We start from the raw sequence: 19,241 nt of genomic DNA, 5'->3' as shown, positions 1-19,241 counted from the left end.
GGTGCCTGCGCAGTGGTTTGTATGGAATTAAAAATGGCGATTCTTAACTGTGGCATTGTTTCTAGAAGGTCCTTTACCCTTATAGATACTTCCATCTGCAGTACTTGCCCAATGATGTTATTTTCCGCTTCCGTACGGGATGATGTACTCGCCACCTCGTTGTCTTGTCGTTCGACCGTCATCTCACGTTCAATATTGGCCTTTGCCTCCCGTAATCTCTCCTTCTCCGTACGGGGGTCGGGATAAGTGGCCTTTTTCATTTGGGTGCGGGTGATTGCCAGTACTTCTTTCTCACCAGTCTTCTCAGCCTTCTCAATGTTGAGGAGATTAATCCCTGCCTGTGGGCAATTTGTGTCCTCATGGTCACCTGGCCCACACCATCGGCAGAGGTGCTGAGGGGTGGCTTCCTGCGTGCAATCACGGGCGAAGTGCCCCCACTAATTACAAGTTCTACATTGGATAATTGGCCGGCCCTTGGCGTCATACTGGATACGGCTTCCGTTATTGTTATTGTTGTTATTCCTTCCACCACCGCGTCTGTTGTCCCAGTAAACTCCAGATGATGCTGTTGTGTTGGTTTGCTAAGTTCCGACGGCCGGCTGCTCTTGCGTGAAGAGAACTTGTTGGCTCCTGGTTTTCATATTGTAGGGACATTCCTTTGTCAAATGTCCCGTAATCTGACAAATGTCGCAGAAAGCCTTCTTGGGACAGAACCCCTTGGTGTGTCCGTCACTCCTACAATCGGTACACCACACGTCATTTTCTTCCGTCTTACTTGTACTCCCTTTCATGGCTTTGAATTCTTTCAGCATTTGTTCCATGTCCTTTTGGAGAGCATGCACCTTTTTACTCGATTCGCCACCGCTACTGCTTTCCCCGTCAGAATCTTCATCATCGTCAGATGAATATTTATCACTTTTCTTCCTTGATGTTTTGTATTCACTCTCTAGGTCCATCGCCCTATTATAAGCGTCGTCATATGACGTCGGGGGTACAATTTTCATTTTTTTCCGTAGGGAGGATTTCAATCCTTCAACGAACCATCATTTTTTCAAGCCCTCAGCCTGTTGGCTTTCCATTCTACCCAACAATTCCTTCAGTCTCCTGCTGTATGCCCGTACTGTCTCCTTGGTACCTTGTTTGGTACTCTATATCCCTGTTACAATTTCGTTGTCATCACGGAGCAACCGAAACTCTTCCGTGAATTCCTTCTGTAGGTTGGCCCACGTGGCCACTTTTTGCTTATCTACATCGGAGTACCAATCTATGGCAACTCCACGTAACGTGGCTAGGAACTGCTATACCCAGTCATCCTGGTCTGTCACTCCGTTGGCGGACCAAATGGTTTCACATGTACGGCAGTGCCGTAAGGGATCTTCCTTGCCCTCCCCTATGAACTTTGGCAATTTCTGTTTACTCGCCATCCCACCACTGGGTCTTGCTCCTCTAATTCATTGTGTGCTTGTACCTGGCGATCCTCTGCCTCCTGCAATTGAACCTCTACTCGTGGGTCCTCCAGAGGAAGTTGCTGACACCGAACCGAACAAATTGTCTCCCGTACAGTACCCTTGTGCTCCCTCGGCACCTTCGATCGTACCGTCATCTTTCGCTGTCTCCCTCCGGTTGGTTGTCTCCCTCCGGTTGTCCTCCGAAATGGACAAATTCTTTAGTAGGTCTCTGGTAGCGTCGATCAGGTTTAGACTTCGCCTTGTTTGTTCCACCAACTCTTCGCGACTTCTTACCCTACGGTGGTATTCTGGTGAACTGTAGAGTTCTCCTTCGGCACCCTCCGTGACTCCTTCTCGGTTCCCTTCGGGCAACCCTACGACAGTGTAATTCTCTCCGTCTATCTCTGCCTCCGCAACCTCCGTGACACCTCCTGGGTTCCCTTCGGGCAACCCCTCGGCCGGTCGTCCCTCGGCAAGCTGCCTTAGCCTACGCCTTCATTCTATCTGCTATCTGAGATTCAACGTGGTTTGTGCCACTTCCCATTCGTCACTTTGTATCTTTTTATTTTTGTCCTTATTTAGTCTATTGGGCATAAGTCACTTCCGTACACAGCAAACACACGCCATGTACAAAAAAAAACTTTTTATTATATTTATTTTTATTTTGCCTTTCGGCCACGATTTATATCAACAGCGTGTCGGGATTATTCCAAGGTTCAATTTCCCCTTCACCTCTTGCCATCACGCTCTGCGTCCCACGACGATTGTTCCCTTTGTGCGTCATCGGCCTCTGGGTTAATCTCACCAACGGGTAGGCCCATCATGTCCGTGCGCCATCCGTGTCTTCCGTTCCCGAGTTCGCCTAGGCAACGGCGCCAAATGTTTGCCCTCTCGGGTGAATACTTAAAGCAGGAAGTACGTAATGCAGAACAATGCCATAGATATCAAACAAGTATCAGATATGTTATTCTATTCATAATTCGTTGTTGTTTACAAGTTACATTCCTAAGTATATAAAGATGCCGAGGGGGTGCGAGCGCCAACCGTCGCACCGCAACTGCCACCCCTCGGTTGCCAACTAACCAACACAATTACAACTTAATTAACTAGTTTTATTTCCGTGTACAATATTGCTGCCAACATGTGTCAGTCCTTCCAAGAAATGTTAATATCTTTTGGTCTATACTCTCTTCTGAAATTCTGTGGTTAATTTGGAAATTTAGGAATAACAATGTATTTAATGGCATTGAAAGGTTTCTTACTGAGTCTCTTAGGAGACTCATTAATTTTAATGTTTCCTGGCAGGTCACTCTAGTCATGAGGGTCTCAAAGAAGAAATTTGACAGACTGGTAGGCAGTGGGCAGGCAAGGATGTTCTCCTGGGAGATCTCTCACGGATATACTTGAAAAAGAACCACAGAGGAGAGATCCCAGTTTGAAAATTGGTCTATCCAACTTAATGGCCGAGTTGGAGAAGGAGAGAAAGATGCAGGGAAGACCCCTCACGGCAACCCCACTGGCAGTAGCAGTACCGGGTGTTCCAGCAGATGTACCTGAAGCAATTCCTCTCACTGATTATGACAGAAGGAAGCAGATATGGATGGAAAGGCAGTTTGGCTGGACTGCCTGGATAGTGGATGAGATGGGCAGCACAGGTATTTGATGGCATTGATAGAATTCCGGTTTAGTACATACTAGTCATTATATGTATTACAATTTTTATCTTCCATACTCATGAGATCTATTGTAATGTAATTCTGTATCTACTCTTAGCGGTATGGCTGTGTTGGCCTGATACACTGTGTGATCATTTTTTATCAAACCTATATGCTGTTCTCCTTCATTATCTTTAATAGAAAAAAAAAATGTCAAACCACAATTATGAGGACATTGAATGCAAGGCTTGGACCTGGCGAAAATCTACACCAGGCATAAAATAGAGACAGTAGCAATGGGAATCTTATTACTAATACTAAAAAGAGACACAATTCACCAGATTCGTGTCATGATAACACATTTTTGTCAGAAATATGCCTCAGGGAATACATATGATAGTCTGACAACAATTTCATCAAATATATTTCAATTAATTAAAGTATTTAGTGAATGTTTGACATAAATAAAGCATATTTTGCACTAAGAACAACCAGAGAGATATTTTAATTGACTTATGATCATCCAACATTCTTTCCAAAGAGGGGTTCGGTTGCCACATATATTTTAAGAATATTTTAGTAGGTTGATTACTTTTAGAATATTTTAGTAAGTTTTAAATTTTCATGATTTGAGTTCCAATTGCACTTGACTCGAATAGAAAAATGTTACACAAAAGTTAAGAATGTCAGAAAACTTTAGGATAGTAAAATATAGACCTTAATATTATGAAACATTAATAGGAGCACAATACCCAGTCTGCAATGGGTGCACATCCAATAGTACATAGATTCCACATATGATTTAAGCGAAACTACAATATTCCAATATCAGTTTGCATGTATGCAAATTGCATTTACTGCAGTCTTGATATGATATTAGAAAATCTCATTACTCTAGAATTCAAAGGGAGATCTTATAAATATGTAGCATTTTCATTTTTCAGTTATTGCCTGCGTTTAAGAGTTTATGGAACCTTATATAGTCTTCTTTCTCCTCCAGTTAACTTTAAATTTGTTGCCTCTGCATGAAAAGTTTGTAACCTCCCTTACCAAAGAACGCAGGTTATATGACATGAAAAGTATAATAAATAGGCTTACCTCAATACGTGAAACTACACCCTTAGTAACTGAAATGGTATCTCCTCCAAGTGGATAACCTACAACAGTTACTGCATCCTGTTCCATTGAAAAAACATACATGAGTCCTTGAAAGTCCACATCAATTTTCTCATAAAGCTTCTGAAGAAACAAGTTCATGTCATTCTAAGAAATTATTGCTAATTCCTATGCATTTTAGATCAGACAACAATTTAATGGTTATGTTTTATATAAATTACCATAGCCATTGGAAGTTTTAAGTAAATAGTTTAGGAGGCCATCCCACATGCAGGCTACATGAAATTTGAAACAAATCTGATGTTCATGGACTGACAAATTTTCCCCTCTTTTTGTGAAGGCAAGGTTAGTCAGCCAATAGAGGCAGTTTCCTCCCATACACAGTTTGATCCTATCACTATGGATGAGGCACCTATTAAGATAATTGCAGCTATACCATCTGCTTTAGCAACACCCACACAGTGGCAACAAACTTTTTTGAGCTTTCATAGCTGAAATTTATGATTTATAATTCTCAGTGATACCAAAACTTGAAATTAATATGTATTCAAAGGTCATACTTGTTTCTTGGTCTATGATATGTATTAAACTCAAATTTTGATTGGTATATGATGGAAATCAGTAATATGTTCTACAAATTCAGTCTGTATGTGTGTGTTTTTTAAATATTTTAAAAAGCTATGTATTTTCAAATGTTTGATAAATTTTGCAAGTTATTGCCAATTTTTTCCTCACATTTTTGCCAGGTCCCAAGTTATTAACATATTAAGATCTTACTATGGAAGGAAGAATACAACATTTGCACCTGTCAACAATATTACTAACTTATAGTTTTGAAATATAGTTATATATGTTATATCATAGTTGACCTACTCAAACTTAGTAAACAAAAAAAAAATTCAACTAGGCAAAGCTCAAAATCTTAAAAAATACTTAACTTTCTTAAGAAAATAATTTTTATGCAAAATCAATTTAAATGCAGACAAGCAATGAAATTTTGTCATAGGGTAGCTAATGATAGCAATGTGAATGAAAAGAAACAACCAAACTCAAGTGACATGAGCAAAGAAATCGCAAAATGCAGAAGTTTCTGCTAACAAAGATCATTAGAGCACATGATTTGTGAATGTTGGAGTGGTGAACACCTCATAATCATGTGATATAACAGATATGTGATAGCATAAGTTACCAATTTGTGTCAATACTTTCAAACGTGTCAGCAAGGACATCAATTATAGGAAATTAGGTACTACAACACTAGCCAAACAATGGATTCCACATTAGCCCTAAACTGCATGGCAAACACAAGAAAGTTGACATTAATCATGAAATCACATGAAATCCTTTTTTTTCAGCATAAAATCTGCATCATAGCAAATTTTAGTGTTTGATGTAAATGATGTTCAATTTACATTCAATATGCAAGTTATATTCTATTTGAAATTATCTTGTTTTATATATTACTGATTTAAAATATAAATCTGACTATCTTCTTTTGTATGGCAGGTGAGAGGAGCATTTATAAATTTCGATGTCCTTTCTCACAAATAACATTTGATATATATATATAGCAAGTTGGGTACGATCAAGCAATGCCTTGATCAGTCATGCCCGATCAAGACATTACTTGATCGTGCCCCTTTGCTAATTATATTAATAGCAGACGGTGCATATTAACAATCAATGCCAACCGGTATATGTTATACCTTAACAACCAATAACTATTGGTGTATGCTTAACCTTAACAGCCCGACGGTAATCGGTGCTTCTTTATCATGCCACCCGATATTAATCGGTGCACATATAACCCGATATCAATCGGTGTCAGTTTATATTAACACCCGATACTAATCAGTGTTTGGTTAATTCGATTAATCATTTGTTTACTATTAATTATGTTAACCGATATAAATCAGAATGCATTAGCATGATTTAGTAATCGGTGAACATAAATAATGATATAGAATGATTATCGATATTAAGCATTTGATCGAACTGAATAGATTAATTATATGCAAATGAAGAAAGGTTATCAAATGAAGGATTAATTGCTTGAAGGTTTTCATCATAATTATCGATATGATAAATGATTGAATGAGAGACTTCATTTATCTCTCATTCAATCATTTATCTTACCGAAGCTATCATGCATTAACATTTGACTCGTGAGTTCAGCCCTAAAACTTTCTTAGAACTCTGCCAAATAAACCCGCAAGTTTACATTGAAAAAAGTAAAAACTTTAAAAAATCCACAAGCACTCAAAATCGAAAAACCTCAAGAGTACTATGCAAGTTTTCACTCTAGGGGGCATATTTTTATATTAATATTATAGCTTGAATGTATGAATTTCAAATATTTGGGAAGATTTTTTTAAATAACATTTTCTAAACAATAATTTCAAAATTAAAGATAAATGCAAAAATGTAATTAACTAGCAAAATTGGTGAAACAGTAGATGTGATTTTGAACAAACTGTGTTGAAGGAGAACCACAAAACTCATCCATGGCAATCAAGGATATGCAACTCAATATTTCTAGTCAAAAAGGAATGGGTAAAGGTATTAGAATTGTGAAATCTAAGCTCAAGGACTATGTAAGGAAGGTGACAGGTGTAAATGTTGTTCCTTTAGGACAAGAAAATTTTCAAAAAATCCAAAATAAGGGAAAAATCAATTTGGTAGATATGGAAATTGGCAACAAAATTCAATCCCTATAAGATAAGGAGATTATTGCAAAATTTGCAACTTACTCAGCCAAAGAAAGAATTGAGTCATGGATAAAGCTTAACTATGAAGTGAAAGTCATCTTTTTCTTCCCAAAGGATTTTTAATGGTAGAATGTGGATGAGCAAAGAAGAAGTTTGTAGCTCTATGGCCTAACAAGCGAAACAAAGTCCTCCATTGCTACTCTCGAAGCTTCATCTTGTACTAAGATCCGTTAATTTTGAGATCAGCTTAGGAGAAAGCAGATAGAAGATAATTCAAACACAATTGCACAACATATACCCTGGGAAAACCTTCCAACTCGAAGGTGAAAAACCCAGCAATGAATGTTTCTTATTATATTTACAAATTGTCTTTACAATAGGTTCACTTCACTCCTTGAAGCTAGACTCAAACACTTGATAACACAACCCAATCTGAAAGTGTTGATTGATGATCACAATACAAACCACAAACTGCTGAAGATATGTTCAATCTGCTGGAGATAATATTCAATCTGCTTGTGTGTATCCAAACTGCTATGAATGATATTTGATCTGCTGTAGATGGATATCTAACTGCTGAAGGTAAACACAGACTGCTGTAGATGATTCGATCTGCTTCACTATGTATTCATTCGATGCTTATGGAGAGAAGGAGACAAACTATATATATATCGATACATGTGTGCATCCAGCCAACACGTCTATACCAAGCAACATGACTTCTACCAAACATCGGCTCTACTCCAATTATCACGACTTCTCGAAGGATCGAGTTAATGCCAAATAACACGTCTTCATTAAGGGTCGGCTTTATTTGCAAACAAGACGATTTTCCCAAAGGTAGCGAACTTAACAAGTAGTTATATTTCCTTAACAAAGCATTTTATCTATTTGCAAATATAAATGTGTAAAGTCAGCATCATATGTTTAATGAATTGGTTCATATAAATGTCTAAGGCCCTCTTAGCTAGGGAGGAATCCTTCTTGATCTCTATAGTGATTTCCACCATGGCTACTCCCAGAGGGTGGGTCCATCATGGCTACTCCCATGAATGGAAATGCAAATGAACACAAGTGCTCATCACGGAATCACTCAACATGATGTCATCATTTCATCATGACGCTCACCATGGCTACTCCCAGAGGGTGAATAAACACAAGTGCTAAGTCATGGAGTCTCTCAACATGACATCCACCATGGCTACTCCCAGAGGGTGGAACAAGGGTTTTCACCTCAAACTTCTATCTCACAAAGAAGAATGCATTAACAAAGGCTTGCACCTCAAGCTTCTCTCTCACAGAGAAGAATGCATTAACAAGGGCTTGCACCTCAAACTTCTCTCACAAAGAAGAATACATTATAGTACATCTCAAGAAATTACGGATGTTGAGACTCCCTCTCAACAAGTGCTTCATTCTCCACAACTCCAAGCTTGTCTCGAAAATGCACAAACTTCACTTTGGCAAGGGGCTTGGTGAGAATGCTAACCGTTTGTTCCTCAATACAAATGTATCAAAACTGAACAGCATTCTTCTATACCATGTCTCCGATGTAGTGGTCTTGAATCTCAACATGTTTTGTTCTGTCATGTAACATTGAATTGACAGATAGCTTCACACAGCTTTGGTTATTAGAATGAATAACTGTAGGCTCCAACGATTGTCCAAACAATCCTACAAGGAGCTTCCGAAGCCACACTACTTTGCGAGTTGCCACACATGTTGCAATGTATTCTACCTCTGCGGTGCTCAGTGCCATTGAAGACTGCTTCCTGCTACACCAAGAAATCATAGCAAATTCCAAATTGAAGCAACAACCAGAGGTGCTCTTCCGATCAGTAACACTCCCTGCCCAATAAGAATCAGAATAGCCTTGCAGATTCAAGTCCACACTGGAAGAATATTTCAAGCCATATCCAACGGTGCCACGCAAGTATCTCAAGATATGCTTGGCTGCAACTAGACGTATCTACTTTGGTTCACACATGAACTGACTAAGTGCACTCACTGCATAGCAAATATCCAGTCTAGTGTTAACTAGATACATCAAGGATCCAATCAACTATCTGTACATAGTAGGATCCACAAGATCTGAACAAGCTGCAAATTTCCTCAATTTCTTCAAGTTACTTTCCATCATTGTAGACATAGACTTGCAATCTAACATTCCAAATCTCTTCAAGATGTCAATGGTGTATTTCCCTTGACTTAGGATAATCTCATTAGGCCTCTGCCATACTTCCAAACCTAGAAAGAAATGCATGAGACCTAGGTCCTTCATCTCAAATTCTGAAGTCAACTCCTTCTTGCATCAAGGCTTCCCCAGTAAGAAATAGGTCATCAACATATAGAACCAAGATTAAAACATTACCATTGAATACCTTGAAGTAAAGATTCGGATCAGCATCATTCTTGCAGAAACCCAAACTCACCAAGTATTTGTCAATCGTTTCATACCAAGCACGAGGAGTCTGCTTAAGACCATATAATGTTTTCTTCAACTTGCATACATGAGACTCTTTCCCATGAATTATGAAACCTTCAGGTTGCTCACTATAGACCTCTTCCTCAATTACAACATTGAGAAAAGTTGTCACATCCATCTGATGTAGCTTCCATCCCTTAGCTGCTACAATGGCAATGATGGTCCTGATGGAAGTATAGCAAGCAACTGGAGCAAATGTTTCTTCATAGTGTGATAATGTGATGAACAAGCATAATATATACCATAATGCTTCAACTGCAAGAATCTTTGATAGAAAATCTATTGTACTTAGATAGAGAAAATCCACCCCTAAGTGGATTTGGCAACAGGGGACCCTAACCAAAATTTTAGACATTTAGGTATCTCATTTGTTGTTGATTCTCCTTTAAAAGAAGTGGCAAGAGATGTTCAAGAAAATTGAGAACAAGAATTTCAAATGGCAATCATATCTGTCTCTTCCTAGCAGAATCCAAGTTTCTCAAAAAATCCTCTCCTATAGTATCTACTATGCTTCATAATGGTTAAACTAGAGTTGTCAAATTCAAAATATTCGAAAGATTTTGAGGTATTTATTGTGGTTTGATGCTAAGGGGAATAAAAGAAATGCAATGATAGGGGACCTTGGCCTTAATGACCTTAAAATTTTAGGGGATTCTCTTGTTGTAAAATGGATAGTCAGAACCTTGGATGGACATGGACCTTGGAAAAAACAAAATCTCTTTGAAAGTTCTAAAAATGACAGAACTTGAAAAAGTTTACATACCCATGATATTTTGTTTGAAAAGTTCTATATTAAGCCATTTGGCTCTACTATGTTTGATAGCATATAGAGAGCTTAGGAGGCTATATGATCACTAATTACAAGGTATGACATATTTTTTACAATCTAGTGACTTTTACCAATCATGAGTCTATATAGAGAAACCTAAGAGGAAAAATAAGACTATTTCTATTCTTCAAGACTGTTGCTAAATATAATTGCCTAACACCATTCCTGGTTGTAGACTTGTGGTGCCATGTTTCCACACAGAATCCTTAGGCTTGCCACCACTTCTATTTATTATTGATATCAATTCTCTCTCTAGAAAATCAAATCAAACCCTAGCAACTAGAAGAAAATAACACAAAATTAAAAATAAAACTAAAAAAGTAAGCCCTAGTAGCCAAAATGACAAAAAGAAATGCAAAACAAAAGAATTATTTGTTACATAACAAATGTATTTGATAAATTTGTTATCAAATACTCACTTGAAATCACACAATACCACCTACAAACAAATGCAACAACTTCATATATGTCAGAAGCTCAAAAACTTCAAATCAAACAATGTTTTGATTAATTAAAAATAGGTTTTTGAAAGGACCCGGAACCTTGTTACAAAGCAGGAGAAAGATAAAGCATAAAAGAGGCATAAAACAACAATGCCTAATCACCCACACATAGAACGATTCCCAGTCAAAACAAAAAGGGAACACAAGACCAAGGAAGCAACACTTACAAAGCAGGAGAAAGATAAAGCATAAAAGAGGCATAAAACAACAATACCTAATCACCCACACATAGAACGATTCCCAGTCAAAACAAAAAGGGAACACAAGACCAAGGAAGCAACACTAGACAGCCAAAGGAAAGCACAAAGACAGCACAAGGACAGCTAAATGTTTCTCATAAGTTCTTCAGCATGAACCACCATCTGCTTCATATTGATCGCAGAATTTTTCATTTCTTCCAGCTCTTTTTCCTTGATATCAACCTGTTTCCAAGTGTTGGCCCTTGTTCTTTTTTCGTGACCCTTCTTCTCCATCTGATCCTTATCATCCTCCTTGCCTTTAATCTGTTCAAATTTGTTAATCAGGATGTTACCATGGTCAACAGTGGCCTTAAGGATCTGGAAGTTTTGCTCAGCAATCCTCTTCACAGTAAGCTCCATCCTATCCACTCTGTTGACCAGATTGTTCAGGTTAGTATCCAGACCCTTAGCATCTTTGCTCATATTGCAAGTTAAACGACTTGCAGGTTTGAATGTTCACAGATATAATTGTGAAATTCAAGCTTGCAGGTTGTTTAAAAGAATGTTGATTGTTGATACAAGAAATTATATGAATTTTCAAAAAAAAAATCACACTGCAAATTTAAACAACTTGGGCTTGAATTCTCACAGTTATAATTGTAAAAATTCAAGCATGCACGTCGTTTATATGAAATTTTGTTAATATTGCAAGTTTAAATGACCTTCAAGCTTGAATTTTCACAGTTTAACTATAAAAATTGAAACTTGCAGATTATTTAATTGACATTTGATTCATAATTCCATATTCCAAGTTTCAACAACTTATATGAAAATTCCAAGATTTCAGACTCTGGCATAGAAAGAAGTCAAAGGATATTACATTACTTCCATCTTTTTGTATTAGTTTCTATATTGAGTTGTGTAACTTGCTACTAACAAACAATTTCCAATACTAATCAGACTAACCTCTTTCACCACATGGCAGCCCTATTATTAGTTTAGATGGTCGATTTTCATACATAAATGAAAAGCATCAAAATTTTGACATGATAGGTTTATAATACCTGGAGACATGGAAGACGTCCAAAACAAAGTGGCTCAGTCCCCTGCCAAAACTCTTCACTCTCGACTGAAAGTAGAGCTATGTCACACTCTACACCTTTGGCCAATACCTGTTATGCATGATACAAAATAAAGTCTATTAAAAGCTATAAAGAAATTAAAATATACAACACTTACGCAATGATACTGAAAATAAATCAGGCAACATAATCATTGTTCACAGAGGTAATATATTAAAAACTGGATCACTTGTCTTAAGGATATCTTCATGGCTTAGAGTATGGGATTTAACAAGCCAATATAATAACATTTACTTTATTTGGTAAGAAAGAAATTATCTTTTTAAAAACAATACCTACTCAAGTCTCAAAAGCCTAACAGTTAACTAAGCAAGATCAACTTTTCATTAGCTCATAGAAAGGCAGTTGGACAAGCAAATCTGTTTAGTACATAGTATAACTGAGAGAGAAAAATCTTTTGTACAATCACTTGTTTTGACTCCTATGGTTCTTTCAATCCATGCTCAAGGTGTTGGCATAGCATGTTCATATAAGAAAGTCTGGCAAGAAAGAAAAACAAGTCCCACTTTGTAAATACTTTGATAAAATGATGTAAAGGTCTCTCTCTCTCTCTCTCTCTCTCTCTCTCTGTATATATATATATATATAGACACACACACACACTCTCTAGAACATGGCTCTTGCCCCCACTGCTCTGTTTTGAGGAAGACCCTCTTTTTTTTCTCTGCTCATTTGAAGACTCCTACAAGAAGTTTGAAACAGATCGATAATATCTATAAACTCCACATAGTGTATGTAGGCATCTAGGGTTGTAGGTATATGTATGTTTTTTTTAAAGGAAATCATGCATAGAAACATAACCTCGGGAATATTCTATATGTCACAAGGCTCTTTCAAAAAGAAAGCAAAAGTATGCTACATAATTCTGCTCAAATTGCAGGACTCGTAGCCATGCCTAAAGCCCATATCTCAACCACAACTATAAGGCTCTTTTAAAAAGTAGGAAAAATCCTAATCTATAGCTCTGCTCAAATCTAGTAGACATGTCTAAGGATCTTTATCACAAGGATTTAAATAATTGGATAAATACTTTGTCGTATAGTCATTTTTCAAGCTTCTAGCACTGCAGCCACGTCTTAAACCTTCCGCATAATATCATTTAATAAAAACTCTTCTCCACTATCCTCCATCTTAATCACAATCTGAACATAAAGCATGACAAAAATCACCCACAAATTGAAAGATTCCCTATTTTATAAATATTTTGTAATTCTACCTTTTAACATTATGAAAATATTTGAATTATGCATAACGAATTTTATTAGAAGTATCATTCAAAACTTCATAATCTAAAGAACAACAATGCTATATTTTCTACAATACTTCAGCTTTAGTACAATTGTGAAACCAAAATTAAACCCATAGCAAAAGTGATTCTTCAAGTAAAAAATTCAATTTTGGGGATGGCTGTAATGTCGTCTCTTTCCTAGCTGATAACTCGGATACAGAGATTCACCTATTATCCATCTCCACAGGTGAATTCAATGAATAGGAAATGATAGTGCCAGCATGTGGGGGGGCTATACTTGACACTTGGGCGCTAGGAGGTGGTATATTTTAAAATATAATATTATTTTAATGTAAAGTCACTTTTTCTAAAAAATTGAAAAAGTTATGCAAGTGGGGAAAACACCATAGGTGCAAGTGACTTTATGGGGTGAAAGATGCCGACTGGAATTTCGAACAATCTGATATGTTTTTCTGAACTTGATTTCTTTGACCAGCGGTTGGAATTTTGGTTTTTTGATGCGGTCTTTTGTGGTTTTATGCTTTTTAGTTGTTTTTGAGGATTTTTGAATGATGCACCATAGAAACAATAGCAAATAGAAAACTGAACTGATTCTGAAAACTGATTTTTATTACAGCAATACAATTTGACAAAGAATGACAATTTAGTTTGCTCAAGGTACAAATTTGCATACCAGGAGTCCTGAGCTTGCCTGATTAAGCCTCCTTATTTGACTGAAATTCAATATATGCTGATGTAATAGCTTGTTGAGTGTGAAATCAGCTCCAAATGACTTTATTGACTAGAATGAATTACCAAAAACAATTGGAGAAGAACTAAGCAGACCCAAATGGAATTCTGATTTCTTGCCAGGTAAACCCTTCCAGGAATGAAGAATTTCCTTGTATTATTGAATATGCTGATCACGTATGACCTTATTTCTCCAAAATAGCTTCTTATTTGCTGATCCTAATTGCCAACAATGAATTTTAGTGCAATTGGCTGAGTTAAAACCCTTGTAATTATTTTCTACAAACTCCAAGCAAGAATTTGATGTATGGCTCAGCTGGGAATGGTACGATCTGCTGGAATAATGTCTGAATTGCTGGTAAGATCATTCAAATATGCTCAGACCTGATGTAAAAGCCCTGTAATTGCTGTCTAACCCTGCAAACTTCTGATTTTTGGCCCCTAATGGCCTGAAATGAAGTTCTTTGTGTGTCCAAATGCTAAATTAGTGAAAGGGGTTACAACCTGTCACCAAAAATGGAGGTTTTTGTCTCCAATCTGCTCATAGATCTCTTCAACCACGTTGCAGACCTGCTGATGAGAAGTAATCTCCAAAAAAACGAATAACAATAATGCCAAAATGAGCCTCCAAAATGTCTTTTAAATGCTTCAAACCCTAATTCGAATTTGGGGTTAGGTTGTACTTTTGGCATCATAAAACATGTTAAAATGTTTCTTTTTATTAAAAAATAACTTCCCCTAAGTGGTTTGACCCATTGAGGGTCTAATTCCTCATTAAAAGTGGCCATATTATTAAGTTATAACCTTTAAATTATAACTTTTAGGAAAATGTGCCAACGGGAAGTGATTATATTATTTCACTTTATTATCATTTATTTAATCCAACTTAGGAAATATTAACCTAATTTATTCATAAAATGCAATCCACGACTCAGATCTGAATTCCATCTAAAGCACTGTGATCACTAATGTTACCTGAGTCCTGCAAGCCAACTGACAGTTCCTCCTAAAAAGTAGAGACTCGCCCTAAAAAATAGGAACCTCTCCAAACACTTGTAACTACTCAAAAGGATCCTGCTCACACCCTGGTGCTCCGGGTGGTCATCCAATCAACTGTCAGTTCTCCCTAAAAAGTAGGAACTGTTGTCTGAAGGTCCAAAATGGCTCAAAGAACCCCTGCAAAGTTCCATGACCCTCAGAATGAGTCCCCTAACAATACCTACGGGAACTCGAATGATAGGTCAATCCCTACTCACCTCCTATTGCCTAAAAAGGGGACATTACATGGGATCAAATTATAAAGTAATAATAAAACATTAAAGTAACTCTGTGGCATGCCTCCCTAAGCATAAAGTTGTTTTAAAAGGTGGATCAATCTCAATGATGGATTAGAACCTCAAGTTGGGCGAACTTGCTAACGGAATATTTATTAAATAAATTTTATTAAAAATAAGGCATGAGAACCCTAAAAGGTATGATTAGGGTTAGGAGGCAATCAAATAACAAGAGGGGCTTCCATTTTGGCATCTTTGATTTCATTTTTCATCAGCAGGTTGAGAATTAAACTCTGGAGATTATTTTCAGCAGCATATGAGTCTTCTAGAACAAAACCTTTTTGAAGACAGGTGAATTGGGCGAAATCCCGACCCACAAGAGAGAGGGATTCACACAAAATTCCTATTGGTGCTACAGGATACATCTATTTCAGTGAAATTCAGAATTGATTGCAGATTTTGGAGGGTTTATGATCTTCCTAAGGTAGTCGTTTCACCTCCTAAGCCAGCCATACGACATTCTCGGGCCAGCCATACCATCTTGCAAGGCTCTGGGTGCCAATCTTGTTTGATCCAACCTATTAAGGGCATAATTCACAGGCAAATCTTATGTGCAGCACTTCACAGCAGTATTTTAATAATTTCAACAGGCGACAGGAGCATATTTCTCATCCAGATTGTTGATTTATTAGTAAATTGAATAATCCTGCCTAGGAGCCAAGCATAGGACTCAGTAGATTTCCAACATTTGTTTTTGGTAATTATTGTTGGGTCAAATAAAACTAATTGGGGCCACCCGTAGTAACTAGGAGCTCATAGATTGTGTTCTTTTTCCAAATTCATCATAAAACCCTATCTAAGATAGGCATTGGATTCCTAGTATGGAATTTGTTGTTCTAGTGAACTAGATTTCTTAAATCTGAAAATTATTACATTTATGTTCCAAAAACAAAATTCTGAAATTAATTATCAGTCAATTATATTTCTGCATTTTGAATTCAAAAGTATTGGTTTATTGGCAATTGTTCATGATAAAACCCTATACAATCCATTGGTGACAAAACCCAATCAAACACCTCTGAAAACAATGATAAAAAATTCAGATCAGACTGGTTGGAGATCTCTCAATGGTATCAAAGCAATGATCTTGCCAGCCTGAGGGTCTTCCATGCATCCAGGAAGAACTAGACATTACAGATACTATACACGCAAAAGAGCATAGGAACAATTGAATTTTGACATGGGTGATATACTTGAGGGTATTAGGGGCCCTCGACAAGAGGAGAGACAAAACCGTCCTGATCCTGATGAGTTATTGAGGACCTTGGCTAATTCACAGCCAAGGATTGTGCAGGCACTAGACAGACTTCAGGATACACTAGACCAGTTAGACTTGGGTCATCACAAGGATGGGCGTGGCAGAGATGGCAAGTCTATTTCAGATGCAGGCAGTCATGATAGTAGTAGGGCCCCTTCATCATTGGGTTGTGCATCTATTTCTCCTAGGCATGACAAGGCTTGTACTCAGACAATCAACAGACCCATGCAACCTCATTTTCTTCCTAAATGAGCCATCACCAATAGACCCACAAGGCGTTGCATTTCAGGATATGGTTATGGCAGCTAGTGAGGAGTGGGCACATCTCCCAAAGCATGTCAGGGATACCTCCCCTTTACATCAATGTTGTATGCGCGTAGGGACACTATGAGGAAACGTAATGACAGATAGCCTAGACAACAACAGAACAGTGATCCCTAAGCGAGCCACCAATAAGCTCACCTCGTCTTCCTTCAATGGTAGTAGGAAGATTAGTGCATGAGCCTGGGTGCACAAACTAGATATTTACCTGTCACTCAAGACGATGCCTGAGGATGAGGCCATATAGTTTGCAGTGCTACACTTGGAGGAAGTGGCGTATGATTGGCGGCACCATGGTTCGGTCACCCAAAATCATGGGCTTATACACTCCTACACTAAGTTTACCAAGCGACTGATCACTAGATTTGACCGTAAGGGCGTAGAGTTGTACTACAAAGACCTTGCATTATTGAGACAGACTAGGCATGTTGAAACTTATATCAATGAGTTTCAACGTATCGCTGTTATGGTTCCAAAGATGCCTGACAGACACGTAGTGATGCTATTTAGTGAGGGTTTACATGACAGGTTACGGGGATTGGTCAAGGCTCTTAAGCCTAGGACATTTCATAAGGCTATTTAGACTACCCTAGACCTTGAGACCACACCACCACCCACTTCTTATCAGTTGGATAAGAAGTTTTCTAGAGGCTCTAAACCTTTCTAGAGGTCTTCTACACAACACAAGAGTGCACCACCTCCTCCTAGGATGGATCAAGAGACTCATAATGAGTTGAAGAGGAAGAAGCTTTGCTTCTCATGTAAGGAACCTTGGTAGCCGGGTGATAGCTGCCTTGGGAAAGGCAAAGCGCATCTCATTGAGGTCTATTCTGATGTGGATGATGAGAGGATGCATGGTACAGTTTATGAGGGCAACCATGGTGAGGATAAGCAGGTGAGTCCACAGGCAGAGCTTGGGAGAGATGAGACTTTGGGTTCCCTAGGATTCACCCCTTTCGGCTGAAAGGAGTGATTAAGGGACAGCGAGTGATGTGCCTAGTGGACAATGGTGTTGCGCACAATTTTATTGATGAGGGACTGGTTGCTAGGCATGGACTGGTTGCTAGGCATGGACTTTGCTCATTTCAGTGTAACAGTGATTGATGGCTTTGCTATAAGATGCACCAAGAGGGTCCCACCACTTAGTATACAAATGGGTGACTATACTTTGACCGATGACTTCTACATAGTGGGCTTTGGAGAGATTGACGCGGTTCTTGGAATCCAATGGCTACAGTCACTTGGTAGATTAGTTTAGGACTTCAAGAGGATGGAGTTGGAGTTTATAGCGGATGACAAGAAGGTGGTACTAAAGGCTCTTTCTGACAGTGGACCTATGGTAGTTTCATCACGCAAGATGGAGTCTCTTTTCAGACATGGTGATGTTTCTTGGGCAGCTCAATGATTCATTTCATCCAAGACACCTTCTTCTTCTAGTGAGCAGCCATTCCAGATTAATGTCCAGACAATGTTGGACAAGCATGGAATTGTTTTTGGTGATATTCCTCTTGGAAGACCTTCTGATCATGGATTTGAGCATGTCATAGAGCTAAAGGAGGGCGCTAATCCCATTATCACTACTCCATATCGTCATCCTAAGGCATTTAACGATGAAATAGAGATGATTTATCAGACCTAGATCTAGCCCCTTTGCTTCTTTTGTGGTGCTGGGGAAGAAGGATGGCACTTTGCACATGTGCATTGACTACCGTGCTCAGAACAAAAAACAATCAAAAACAAGTATCCGATTCCACGCATAGATGAGTTTCTTGATGAGCTTCATGGTGCAGTATATTTTCGAAGATTGACCTTCGATCAGGATACCATCAAATACGTGTTCGTGATGAGGATGTACTTGCGGGTACTATGAGTTCTTGGTGATGCTGTTTGGTCTCACTATCGCACCTGCTCCATTCCAGTCATGTATGAATCACGTGTTCAATACGCAAGTTTGTGTTGGTGTTCTTTAATGACATTCTGGTATATAGCAAGACTTGGGAGGAGTGATTGAGACATTTGGATGAGGTTATTGGTATTATGGAGGCATAGTCTTTGTTTGCCAAGATGTCCAAATGCGAGTTTGGACTTACAGAGATATGATACTTAGGGCATGTTATTTATGCTGATAGAGTGAAGGTCCATCAGGAGAAGATACAGGCAATTCTTGACTAGCCATCACCAAGGAATATTTCAGAGTTATGGGGTTTCCTAGTCTTATGTGCATATTATAGGAGTTTTGTGAAGGGTTATTCACAGCTTGCAGCTCTTTTGACAGATCTCTCACA

The 19,241-nt window shown here is 38.2% G+C and overlaps 1 protein-coding gene across 2 annotated transcripts in view; it reads right to left on the bottom strand.

Annotated features, from left to right (window-relative positions):
* Positions 1 to 19,241, bottom strand: part of LOC131077079 (protease Do-like 2, chloroplastic) — a 206,490-nt gene that overhangs the window by 115,959 nt on the left and 71,290 nt on the right. For both annotated transcript variants that reach the window (XM_058014496.2, XM_058014497.2), the window contains exons 7-8: positions 11,988 to 12,095; positions 4,202 to 4,279 (exon numbers count right to left, since the gene is read on the bottom strand). In XM_058014496.2, coding sequence (XP_057870479.2) covers positions 4,202 to 4,279; positions 11,988 to 12,095 — 186 coding nt within the window. The remainder of the gene's footprint in view (positions 1 to 4,201; positions 4,280 to 11,987; positions 12,096 to 19,241) is intronic.

The sequence above is a fragment of the Cryptomeria japonica genome, chromosome 9, assembly GCF_030272615.1.
Source record: "Cryptomeria japonica chromosome 9, Sugi_1.0, whole genome shotgun sequence".
Taxonomy (NCBI): Eukaryota; Viridiplantae; Streptophyta; class Pinopsida; order Cupressales; family Cupressaceae; genus Cryptomeria; species Cryptomeria japonica.
The sequence above is the reverse complement of the archived record's forward strand: the minus strand, read 5'-3'. Positions and strand labels throughout refer to the sequence as shown.